This window comes from Urocitellus parryii, chromosome 5, assembly GCF_045843805.1.
Source record: "Urocitellus parryii isolate mUroPar1 chromosome 5, mUroPar1.hap1, whole genome shotgun sequence".
NCBI classification, from domain to species: Eukaryota; Metazoa; Chordata; class Mammalia; order Rodentia; family Sciuridae; genus Urocitellus; species Urocitellus parryii.
This window is the reverse complement of record NC_135535.1, coordinates 210,568,352-210,581,519: the sequence shown is the minus strand read 5'-3', so window position 1 is coordinate 210,581,519 and position 13,168 is coordinate 210,568,352. Positions and strand designations below refer to the sequence as shown.

Here is a 13,168-nt window from a genome sequence, read left to right as displayed (position 1 = left end):
GCTACTTGGGAGGCTGAGGCAGAAGAATCCCAAGTTCGAGGCCAGCATCGGCAACTTAGTGAGACTCTGCCTCAAAAGAAAAAAGGGCTGAAGATATAGCCTAGTGGTAGAGTACCCCTGGGTTCAGCCCCAGTAATCTCCCCCCAAAAAAATAACCTAGTCTGTGCATGAACTCAGCTTAATGAAACTCCTCAACCATACTTGCTGCCAGTAAAGAAACACGAACATCCCCTGAAATCTACATGAGGCTTGTATCTGCAGCACACACCTCCCGACCCTGGCACAGCCCCAACTCTTCACCTAGGGAGGGAGGGAGGGAGGACGTGGCTCCACAGCTCCATCTGTGACATTACCCTTTCTTCTTAAACAAGCATGCCACTTGGAGCCGCATTCTGCTTTATTTGGGTTGGCAGTTTAAGTACCAACACTGGGGTGGCACCATGGCTGAAATAACGAATTAGGTCAGCCTGGGCCTGCTCTGGGGAGCTCCCAATGCACCCTGGGCCTAACCCGCCTCCTGCCTTCAAGGCAGGCTCTAGGGTTCCTGGGTGGGACTGAGGACTGGTTGGGGGGCTGGGAGGCAAAGGCCTTAGTAGCCAGCATCCCACTCTGCCCTTGATGAGTTTCTCGGCACCTTTTCCTATATAAATAAGGGATATAAAGTCCTCCAGAGCTTCCAACAGTCCCCTCATTCGATGAGCAAGGAGATCACAAGTTACCAGGGGAAACGGGGGCACCTTACACCTCAAGCACCCAGAGAGAACGGGGCAGATGGACAGGGGCCATAGGATGGAGTTTGGGGACCCCGGGGTTCAGGGGCTTGGGGGTCAGGATTCAGTCAGGAGTTCCAGAATTTCTTCCAGGGTTTGTTGTGAGGTCTCAGGGTTCGGAGGCCAGAGTTGCGGGGGGCGGGGGTGCTAGAGTCAGGTTTGGGGCCAGGGTTCAGCAACCAGGGATCCAGGCTCAAGACTCATGGTTTCAGTGACCACGGTCTTGGGGCGCAGGCCAGGCTGGGAATCAGGGGTCGGCGTCAAATTCAGGACCACGGTCAAGCTAGGTGGGGGGTCGGTGCCCACAGACCAGGCTTCTGGAGTCTGGATCGGGGCAGGGGCTGGGAACGGGCTGGGTCCTCGAGTTCTGGGCTCGCGGCCCTGACACGGGTGAGAGCCGAGCTGGGGGCGGGCCCGCGGGTTTCGCGGCTGGGGTCCGGGCGGCGGGGCGCCAGGGCCGCGCTCCAGGGCGGACGGCGCGGCACTTACGTCGTCGAAGAGCGAGCCCACGTTGGCCGTGACCAGCAGCACCGCGGTGCCCGGAGCAGCCGCCTTCCCCGCCATCGTGCCGGGCGGCGCGGGCGCTGGGCTGGGCGGCGGCGCCGCTTCCTGCGGGGCCGGGCCGGGGTCCGCGGGGCCGCGGGGCGTCAGCTGCGCCGGGGGGCGGTCCCCGGGCGCATCGCGGGCTCGGCGGGTCGGGCCGGGCCTGGCCGGAGCTCCGGCCTCGCGCTCGTCGCTCCTCACTGCTCCGCGGCCCCGCGCCCGCTCGCCACCGCGCCTCACAGCGGCCCGCGCGCAGCCATTAGACCCGCCGGGAAAGTTCCCGCAGCCGCCGCCGCGGACTCGGGCTCAGCAAGGCCCGCCCCCCGGGGGGCGGAGCAAGGCCTGCGCGGGGCGGGGCTGCGCGGGCTGAGGCTAAGGGATCTGCCTGCCTGAGCCAGGCCTGTGGGGGCCGGGCGGAGCCGGGGTGGGGCGGGGCCAGGGGTGGGCGGGGCCGGGAGTCTACGCAGGGACCGCGCCTGTTGGTGGGGCGGGGCCTGCGCGGGGAGGGGCGGAGCCTCTCCGTGACCGCGCTGCGGTTGAGCCGGCTCGGCCTCAGCGAGTCGCGTCCCGCCCCCCGCACCGCGGCTGCGCGCAGACTCCGCCTCCGCACTCTTAGACGTCAGAGCCCGAATCCGACCCCTCCTTTTAAAGAGGCTTCTCTCTCTAGGAGCCCGCGGCCGGCGCACAGCTTTGCGGCTCCAAAAAGATCCCTGGAACTCAGAGACCCTTCCTCCTGGCCCTGCAGCGCCGGGTGGAGCTGTTGTTCAGCTATGGTTCCGGCCCGTGGGGAGATGAGCAGCGTCGGGAATAGGCCGCGTCCCTGAGGGTTGGGGAGGCGCCTCAGTTCTCCCGGAGTCGGGTCTGCAGGGACCAGTCGCTCACCCCAGCCCCTCCCCGGAGAGCAAGTGTACGGGATTTTGCAACTTCCTAATATGACAACCGAGTTCCTGATGCTGACTACTTAAAAGAAATAGAAGGGGAGGGAGGATAGTAGGGGATAGGAAAGGTAGCAGAATACAACAATTACTAATAGGGCATTATGTAAAATTGTGGATGTGTAACCGACGTGATTCTGCAATCTGCATTTGGGGTAAAATTGGGAGTTCATAACCCACTTCAATCTAATGTATGTAATATGATATGTCAAGAGCTTTGTAATGTTGTGAACAACCAATAAAAAAAAAAAAGAAAAAAGAAATAGAAGGCATTTGTAGCCAAGAAAACACTAAAAGGAAAAGTTCTTTTAAGAGGCAACCCCTGAGTTAGAGGTGCTTTAGCAGCCAGCTGCTGCCCACATCCGCACCTAGAGACAGCTCTCTGGGTCTGCTTCTCTGGACAGGATGAGGCGGCAGAGCCGGGCCAGGGTCTTTTAATTAATCACCACGCAAGTTCAGGGGGCTAGGCAAGAACAAGGTGGTGCTGGGGCAGAGACCTTCCTGCTGGGGTGACAGGGAGCCATGCCCAGTCTGGGGCCTGAGGCGGATCCACCCTGAAAATGTGTATCCAGTATTTAACAATGTTAATATTTTTTCACACCCGGACTTTAAAATGGGTATCTGATACTGGGAGCCCAGCTCCAGGCGCACAGCCATGTGTCAGGGCCGTGCTCAGGGCCACCATGCTGGACAAGGTCACTCCAGAGTTTTTCAGACACAGATGTGGGGATGGAGGATGCCCACTGAGAAAAGACAAGGTGCAGGCGGGGGCGCGCGCGCGCACGCGCGCACACACACACAGACACACACACACACACACAGCTTTCCCCCTCTGACTCCAAGGAGGCCAGCCCTCAATTGCTGAGAGCATGGTAGTGTCCAATGGTATATCATGCTCATTATGTTCTATTAAAAAGAAAAACAGCACCTGTAGGGGTGAGGGTGATGGCTGGGCAGGTTGGTGAGCCACAAACTGGTAGGTGGCAGGCCAGAGAACAGTAGGCATCACTGCTTTGAGATACTAAATCCAAGATTTCTGCTTACACTGACCACCAACCTGATTCCACCAAGATCCATTTGACTGATAGGTGTTCACATTGTTCAGTATGTAACTGCCTCTGACTGAATTACATACTCCCCAAATTCATGCATTTAAGCCCTAGCCCCTGGATGTGAATATGTTAGGAGATAGAGCCTATCTAGAGATAATTGCCATTAAATGAGGTTCTAAGAGTGGTACCTGATCCAAAAGGACAGAGTCCTTTTAAAGGGAGACACAAGAGAGCTCATGTGCTCTCTACCCCCTCATTCATTGCACACTAAGTCCTGGAAGTACACAGGGAGCAGATTTGTCTCACAAGTCAGGAACCTTACAAATGTAAGGGCATTGCTGAGGTCTGCGCCTTGTTTACAAGAGGTGGTATCACCTTCCTGTTCCCCTCCAGCCATCTTCTCCCACGCAACCCAGCACACCCTGGCCAAGTTGGGGTAGCATATCCAGCCTTTCTGGTCCTCCTTCCTTCTCTAGCCAGCCCTCTTTGAAGCGGCAACCTCCTCTCCTTCCAGACACTTACTCAAGACTCAGCACCCTCACAGTCCTCCTGTTACCGCTGTTGACGAGTCCTGGCTTCCCCAATGTTGAAATATAACACCAGAGAAGCACGCCGAGGCCAGGTCAGAGTGGAAAATAGAAGTTTATTAAACAACAGCAGAAAAGACTTCTCCCAGAGGAAGAAGGGGACCCAAGAGATGAAATCCGTGGAAGTGCGGTTGTCTCTCCATTTTGTAGTTCTTTCAGTGATGGAATATAGGTGGGAAGGCCTGAGGGGTGGGACACAGGTGGGCCAAAGAAGTAATCTGGGCCCTTCTGAGTCAGCATCTTCAAGTTGCTGTTCTTTAACACTTCTTTGGGATGGGCTATCTTCATGTTTGCTGGGGGCTGTTCATTAACACTTCTTTGGGCTTTTTCCTAGACTTCATTAACATTCCGAGAGTTGCTCAACTTTTCCGGGAATTCATTCTCAACATGGCCTCCGTTTTAGATTTCACTTGATATTAGACCCGATTTACCTAACTACACTGACTACCTAACTTTAAATCTGGCTTCACTCCTGTCCCCCCTTCATGCGTCCATTCTTAAAGACTCCAGCACCTGTGTGGGTGGTCCTAGTCTCTTGCTGGTCCCACTTCAACACCACTGCTAAGGTCATATGCTCATTCTTCTCAACACCAATAACCACGCCTTGTCCTAGTCCAAACACCTAATCCTCTCTGTACTCCCTCTCCTTCAAGTTCACTTGTATGGGACCTCTTGACCTCCAACCCTTCATTAGCAGTCACCCCCAGCACACACACCTGCACACACAAACATGCGTGCACAGGCCTCTGCTTCCTGCCTTACTGTGCTCCTCCTGGGGGCAGAATCACCCCCATGGATCCCATCCCTTGCTTCTTCCTGTCCCCTTCCCTTGCCTGTCTGGTTCCCAAGACTGATACCTGAACTATCCTCTTCTGTTGAGCTTGCTCTAAATTAGACAAAACCAAACTGGAGAAAAACTAGAGAGCTAAATTGGAGAGCACTCCACTCCCACATCCCCGGCTTCTTCCACAAGTGCCCTTGTCATTCAAAGATGTTGGTAGTTTCTACTTGCCCCTCTCTCAAAATCACTTGCCACCACTCTGATAGATGCCCTGTCCCTTCAGTGAGGAAGGATTGACAGACTGCAATCTTCCTGCCTAGTCAATAGCCCCCCAACATCTGGCAACCTCTCTGTACTTCCTGGGTCCTGCTGCACAGATGAGGTGCCCACCCACCCAAGGCTACCCACTCCTGGTCTGTGCCATCAGCCTGTAGGTAGTCTCTTTGACTTGGTTCCTATAAAAAATCTTCCTTCACCCTACACAATTCCCTTCCCTTGCACCTTACTGCTGTCTTGCTGTGAGTCTTGCTCCAAGTCTCCCAGAGTCTCTGCCTAGCACGCCAAAGTACCATTCTCTTCCAGACCCTCAACTCAAGCTCTGCATGCCCACACCCCACCAGGGACCCCTCAGAGAGCTCCCCAGGCCTGCTCTCAGCCAGTCTCCCAGCATGACTGACCCCTAACTCCCTCCTGGCATGTATGACATTCCTGCTCTCTGCCCCTGCCATTAATGACCACATCTGTGTTCTCCTTGACTGGGGTTCTGGGGTCCTGGTGTCCTAGGTCTTGGGCCTGCGTATGTCCTTCCTGGGGCCACACTGCCTCCTGGTTGACTTCATTGGGCACACACCTTAGATCTTGTCACCATGCCAGACTGCTGCACTGGAAGGGCCGTGTCAAAGCCACAGTGGAAACATTCCTGATTCACACATTTCCTCCGGTGCCTCAGACTTCAGAACGCCAGCTTGATGACACCAGCCTCCCGGCAGCTCAGGGCCTTGGCATGGCGTCTCTCTGTCAGCCTGGCAGGCTTCCTTTGTCATGATGCCCCTTCCTCCATGGGCCCTGCACCCACCCCTCACCATGCCCTGCTTACCCCATCACACCACAGTCTATCTCACAGCCCTTGTCACCTGCCACCTCCCTGGCCTGCTGTTGGCTGCCTCCCCCACCCCTTAGGATCAACAGCTTGAGAGTGGCCTCCTTGATCTTATGTGGCTGTCATACAGAAAATGCTCAATAAATAGGTATCATGTGTATTGGTGACATGTCAGGCCCATCACAGAGCTGGGTCCAGCGTGGTCCAATCTTCAGAAAAACACTGAGCACTTACATCCCCCAAGCTAAGAGATAAAATCAGGGAAAGAAGGAGCTCTTTGCCCTGTGCTTCTGCTCCCGTCTGAACATCATCCCAAGTCTCCTGTGGAATCTATGCCAAGACAATGAGAAGGGCTGCCTCCCAGGTTCAGCAACAGCAGCCCCGCCCCCCTGGTCTGCACTGGGCTAAAGATGGCAGTGGAGGCCGTGGGTGGCTCTCTCCTCCTGCTGCTGTGGTGTCAATCCTGCTTTAGTCCTGGCCACTAGACTCCATGCTCTTGGGCTCCCAGGAGGGAAATTCAGCACAAGTCTTTTGTTAAATAGCAATATGTTGTGATGTTTTTAGAACGTTTACATTAGAGTGGCACTAAATATCACATCTTTACTTATTCTAAGATGGTACCAATTTACTTATGGATTCAGAGTTATCAAAAGGTTCAGGGATTTTGAACCTGAACTCCTCAAGGGTATCCACCATCCAATTTAAAAGTCATCCTTCAGGGGCTGGGGCTGGGGCTCACTGGTAGAGTGCTTGCCTAGCATGTGTGAAGCACTGGATTCAATTCTCAGTTCCGTGTACAAATAAATGAATAAAATAAAGGTTTGTCAACATCTAAAAAAATTTTTAAAGTCATCCTTCAGCATATATATGTCTGGCACTCTTCAAAGCATGTTTCAATCATATAATAAGCAAGCTTCAGGATTCCTGCAGAGGAGACCAGCTTTATCCCACTGTAGACCAAGATGCTTAGGCTAAGTTATTCCTCAAGATAATTCCCGCAGAGAGAGAACCTGGCCAGGTACACAGTGAAGAGAATCCAGGGCCTGGTCCTCTCTGGGAGAGACTGGCCTCCATCACTTGAGCCAATAGTAAGCCAATGGCACACTTTCCACTGGACCTGGGACCAATCTGGAGAAGGAGGCCTTTTCCTTCTGAGTTATTTGGATTCTTTCCTTGTTTGTCAGTAATAGTTATCCTCTCATAGGTACCAGTTGTGGATGAGGGGTTCACCATCCTCATTTCTAATCCTCACAACTGTCTCATGAGATGTTTTTGTTTCATGAAGGAGAAAACTGAAGCTGTCAGATTAAGAATTCTGCCACCCTCACACAGCCTCTAAGAGAGCGAGCCAGGGCAAGCCCTGGGGGACTCCAGGCCAGCTGGTCCCCGCAGCACCACGCAGCCTAAACCTGCACACACACACACGGAATACTCAACCATGCCCTCGACACATCACCACGCAGACCCCCAGGAGGAGATGGTCAAGACAGAAGACCTGTCCCAGAGAAGCTGAGTCTGCAGCCAACACAGCCTGCCTCCAATGAGACGAGTGTACCCCGGCTTCCTGAACCTGTCCTCACAAGTCAAACATCAGGACACTATGGAATGGCACACAGTCGGCAAGAGGAACACTCCACCAATGGAGCCCAGTGGCTGCTTTGAAGGTGCCTCTTGATTCTGCTCGTCTAACAGTGAGCCCTGGGATCCTGCCATACACACAGCTTGTCTCTTTTCACACCAAGGCTACAGTGACACTATTTCCTGAAGCAACCACAGACCCTTCCTAGGGGTTTTCCATGCCAGTGTAGTGTCACCTGATAGAAACATTGAGGTTCACCGACCAGTGAATTTGAAAGTTTAGATTGGTTCCAATAGTACATGATTTCAAAATACTATGACAAACATCCTTGTACATGAAGCCTTTTTGGTTTTTAGGATTTTTTTTAATTGTAGATGGAAACTTATCTTTATTTTATTTATTTTTATGTGGTGCTGAAGATCAAACTCAGTGCCTCACACATTCCCAGGCAAGTGCTCTACCACTGAGCCACAATATTGGCCCCTTTAGGATTTTTTTCCCCTTATGTTAGAGTCAAATACCATGTTAAAAGACATGAAAGGGCCAGGGTGCAGCTCATTGGTACAGCATTTACCTAGCATGTGCAAGCCCCTGGGCCAATATCTAGCGTCCCCCACACACAGCATGAAAATGGAAATGTGTGAGATGCAGGTAAAGCAGTGCTTAGAGAGAAATGCATAGCTTTAAATGCTTATTTCAGAAAATAAATGACATAGTCATTAAAAAGCTAAAAAAAGAAAGCAAATTAAATCTAAAGTCAAACAGGAAATAACAACGACAAGCATTAAATCAATGAAATATAAAGCAACCAGAAACAAAATTTAAAGACGGGTTCTTTTAAATAATTGATAAAATTAATAACCAATATCTAGAATGATCAGAGAGAGAGAGAGAGAGAGAGAGAGACAGAGAGACAGAGAGACAGAGACAGAGACCAAATGACCCAAATACAAGGGAAAAGTAACACTATAGACCCTACATGCTTCATGAGGAATGAGAGAACACTGTGGATAACTTTATACCAATAAAACTAACAATTTAGATGAAATGGGCAATTTACTTGAAAAGCACAAATTACCAAAGGTCATCCGCGAAGAAATGATCTGAATAGCACTCTATTAAAATTTTGAATCCATGATTTAAAATTACCTCACACAACCAGACCCAGTGGCACACACTTGTAACCCCAGTGACTCAAGAGGCTAAGAAAAGACAGGAGGATCACAAGTTCAAGGCCAGCCTCAGAAACTTGGCCAGACCCTGTCTCAAAATAAAAAATAAAAAGGGCTGGGAATGGAGCTTAGTGGTAAAGTGCCCCTGGGTTAAATCCCCAGGACCAAAAAAAAAAAAAAAAAAAAAAAGAAAGAAAAGAAAATTTTAAATAAAAGATAAAATCTCCTTAAACATATACACAGCTCTAGGTCCAGATGACTCAACTGGTAAATCCTGTCAAACACTTAAGGAATAAATCAAGCAATTCTATACAAACTTTTCCAGAAAAAAAAAAAAAAGGAGGGACCATTTTCCAACTCATTCTATGAGGCTATATTTCCCTAATACCAAGACAATATCAAAAAAGAAATTCTTGCTCTTTTTTTTTTTTTTTTTCAGGCAACCGGGAAGATGGCAGACATCCAGATGGAGCGTGCCTACCAAAAGCAGCTGACATCTTTCAAAACAAGAAGAAGGTCCTGCTGGGAGAAACTGGGGAGGAGAAACTCCCTCGATACTACAAAAATATTGGCCAGTGCATCAGGTCACCAAAAGAGGCCATTGAGGCACCTATTGAAAAGAAATGCCCCTTCATGGTGATATTTCTATCCAAAGGAGGATCCTGACTGTTGTGGTGACCAAGATGAAGATGCAGAGGATCATCGAGATCCCCCAGGACTACCTCCACCACATCTGCACATACGATTGCTTTGAGAAGCGCCACAAGAACAGGTCTGTGCACTTGTACCCCTGCTTCAGGGATGTCCAGATCGGTGGCATCATCAGAGTGGGCAAGTGCAGCCCCTTGAGCAAGACAAGTGTGCTTCAATGCACTCAAGGTCACCAAGGCTGCTGCACCAAGAAGCGGTTCCAGAAGTTCTGGGACTGATGCCTGCCCACCCCCCAAAGCAAAATAAAGTTATTTCCTAATCTAAAAAAAAAAAGAAAAGAAAGAAATTCATGAACCAATGTTATTCATAAAGACAGTAGCAAAAATTCTTAACAAACTAATTGAAATTCTGATCAATATGTAGAAGGAATTATACCTCATTCTCAAGTAATGTTGACCCAAGATTAGATTACATCCAAAACTCTTAACTCACGTTAATAAAATCAATGCAATTAATTAATCCATTAATATTGATTTACTTAATCTATTAATATAAATATAGTTATGAATTAATGTAGTTCCTATTAATAAATTAAGAGGAAATTATATAATCAGGTCAATAGACACAAAAAAGAAACTTGACAAAATTTAACATCCCTTTATGATTAAAAACTCACTACGAATGAAAAAATAAAGGAACCTTCCTAAATCTGGTAAGATTTGCCCCTGAGAACATGGTGACTGGTGCTAAAGGCATATGCTCTCTCCTAAGGTTGGAAACCAGGCAAGGACATGCACTCTCACTTCTGCGGCTCAACCCTGTACTGAAGGCCCCAGTTTGAACAATAAAATAAGAAAAAGAAACATAAAGCATGCAGGTTGAAGAGGGAAAGGAAGAGCTAGCTGTCTTTGTTTCAGGCAACACAATCTTCTGATAGAAAACTCTAAGAAATTTACAAAAAAAAAAAAAAAAAAAACCATGAGAGTGAATTTAGCAAGGTCATGATATGCATAAGTCAGTGCTCAAAACTCCAGGGTGTTGCCATATACCAGACATGAACAACAAAGTGAAGTACTGGGTGCTCCCGCTGAAAACAACATAAAACCTAAAATGTCTAGGAGTGAAGGTAGCATAAGATGTTCAAAACTTACACAATGAGAACTATGGAACAGGGCACAGAAATATCAAAGAATCGCAGTGAATGGAGGGCACACCGAGGCCCTGGGCTGGAAGATTCTGGGTGTTTCAACGCCCGTTTTCCTTTATCAATCTATAGACTTAAGGTAACTCCAGCCACTGCTACCTCCTCCTCCCCCTTCTTCCCTCTTTCCCTCTCTCCTCCTTCTCCTTCTTTTTAGAAATCCATACATTATTTCTAAAATACATATGGAGACTGCAAAGGACCCAGAACAGCCAAAAGAGGTGGTTTGTTGTTGTTTTTTGGGGGTGGGTACTGGGGATTGAACTCAGGGGCACTCGACCAATGAGCCACATCCCCAGCCCTATTTAGTATTTTATTTAGAGACAGGGCCTCACTGAGTTACTTAGCACCTAGCTTTTTGCTGAGGCTGGCTTTGAACTCGCGATCCTTCTGCCTCAGCCTATTATAGGGGTGCACTATCGCATGCCTGGCTCCAAAAGAGTTTTGAACATCTAAGTTGGGATACTCACACCATCTAGGTATAAGTTGTGTCACAAAGCTGAGGTCAGTCATTGAGGTCACGTCAAGATGGCCTAAGGTTGGCACATAGAGGAGGCAGAGCAGAGGATCCAGAAGTAGACCCATGGGTCTACACAAAGATGCCAGCTGAACAGGAAATGCAGCAAGTGGAGCTGGAATCTAGTGGCCCACGTGAGACAAGGTCAACCCAGACCTCAACACGCACCTTGCCAAATTTAAAATGGCTCATAGACCCAAACGCAAAAGCTAGGGACTTCTAGGAAATGATTTCATAATCATGAGTATGTACTTCTTCGATTTTTATGTGTGATAACAATCCACAGAAAGTTGTCTTTAAATCCATTTGCTGGCCTAACTCAAAATAAGGGAAGGCAGCCTGTGTGAGCCCTCCTGCTTGAGCTGTGGGACACTGCTGTAAGGGTGCTCTCCTGCCACTTAAAGTGTCATTTGTGGGATGTGCAGGCTTCTGTCCCTGGGGACAGAGTCTGAATTCTAAATCACATCAGTTCCCAGGGCTTCAGTCAGCGCTGGTGGAGCCTTAACAATAGCAATATTTTAGAAAGCAGAGTGCATTCAGACGCCTTTTTATTCTTTAGGAAAACACTCCAAAAGTGGAACTTTTTGGAAACACAGTAGCAGAGGCTGCTGTGCTTCCCCCTGGTCCCTGGGCAGAAATGACATCTCTGCTCACTGTCACCCAGGACCTGCAGCAGCAGAGGCCTGTGAGTGTGCAGGCCAGGACAGTGCCGGGCACACGCCACCACGTCCTGACCTTACCACAAGTCGAGCCAGGACCCATGGCACACACCTGTAAGTGGCTGAGTCTGGCTCTGAGAGCTGTCGCCACCCTGACCTCACATCTTGCCTCCCTGCTCTGCTAAGCCACTCTAAGATCACTGTATACTGATAGACACGTCATGAGTCCTTGGCAGTGAGAGTTGCCACCTCATCTGTGGATTGCCCTTCTGCTCTCAGAGGGCTGTGGCCAAGCCCTCCTTCGGGCTTGTTCTTAATCAGCTCTGCAAACCAAGGTGCTGATAATGGTTCTCAGCAGGTGGGGCAACCCCACCCAGGTACATCTTGCGACCTGGGCCTCTGCCCTCAAGTCAGCATGTGTGATCCTGACATTTCCTGAACAGCCCTGGAGGCAGGAGGACTTGTCCCTCTTCTTGGCTTTGAAGGAAAGTCAATAGTGATCCTTGATTCCTTGTGGCGGCTGAGGGACACCTTCCCAGGTGGACAGAGTGAACGCAGGTGGCCGCTGTCCTCAGGAAAGCATCCCTGTCCTTTGGCAGAAACAGATTGTGGACAGGGCCAAATTATTTACATAAAATTATGTAGGCAGAAAATGTTGGCACGGGGTGAGTCAGAAGGGCCTGTACCAACCCAGCCCTGCGGCAGGCCACCTGTGAACAGGCCCCAGTAAACGGCCTCGCTCCCAAGGAGGGGTTAACCCTATGCCACAAGAACAAACCGGCTCCCGACCACTCAGTCCCCAAAACGACCAAAACAAGTCAGGAAAACCATGCCAAGATGACCTTCTCTGGGTTGACGATGCACTTGAAATTGCCAAAGCTGCTTTTCTTGAAGGTAAAGTCAGAACACTAACACTTTCCCTTGACCACCAAGTTTTAAAGTACCACTTCCTGCTCCAATAATCAGCATGACTGGCTTTGGCAATAGATTTTCAAGAATTCTCAGCTCAGCTGTGACCTCTTTTTTGCAACTTTGTATTTAATAAATCATCTTTATAAAGATTCCTCTGCATTGTCCATTGTTTAAATCTGCAGAAGATTAAAAAATATCCTCACTTATATTAAATGGAAAAAACTCAACAAGCATCTAAGCCCTTAGTCAACGCCCCCCCCGGTGAGCGTTGTCTCTTGTTCCTCTGAGCAATGCACAGAGGGTGAGTCGAGTTTGTTCCTTGTTACCGTGGAGGTTAACTGTCATCCCTGGATCAGGCCAGATTCCAGCCCCAGAAGACACCAGAGCAGGTGAGCCTATGAATGAACAATCACGGTAAACCCAGTGGTTTTGGGGAGAAGATGCTATTCAATTACATTATTATACTGGGTACCCTCGGTTCAAAAATAAACCTCACCGGATAGATACATTAGACATTTCTCTATATGACAATTAATTTTTCAGTGACCCATTTTTTTTTTCAACCAAGTGGTCTTGCTCCGGTGGTCCCGGCCAGCCACTTTCCTTCCCTGTCTTTTAGAAGAATGAGGAAAGGGTGACGTAGGGCCATCAGAGGTGAGGGTGGTCAACAGCCACAGACGTGAGGGAGTCCAGGAGCATGGGCTGAGTTT

General features: G+C 49.5%; 1 protein-coding gene and 1 pseudogene across 5 annotated transcripts in view; one reads left to right on the top strand and one right to left on the bottom strand.

The window, feature by feature from the left end:
* The window catches only part of Inpp5a (inositol polyphosphate-5-phosphatase A), a 175,737-nt gene extending 174,338 nt beyond the window's left edge, over positions 1 to 1,399 (bottom strand). For all 5 annotated transcript variants that reach the window (XM_077799228.1, XM_026410292.1, XM_026410294.2 and 2 more), the window contains exon 1: positions 1,260 to 1,399. In XM_077799228.1, the coding sequence (XP_077655354.1) occupies positions 1,260 to 1,334 (75 nt within the window). In that variant the 5' untranslated portion in view covers positions 1,335 to 1,399. The remainder of the gene's footprint in view (positions 1 to 1,259) is intronic.
* Positions 1,400 to 8,969: 7,570 nt separating this feature from the next.
* On the top strand, positions 8,970 to 9,447 carry LOC113197767 (small ribosomal subunit protein uS17 pseudogene; annotated as a pseudogene).
* Positions 9,448 to 13,168: the final 3,721 nt, after the last annotated feature.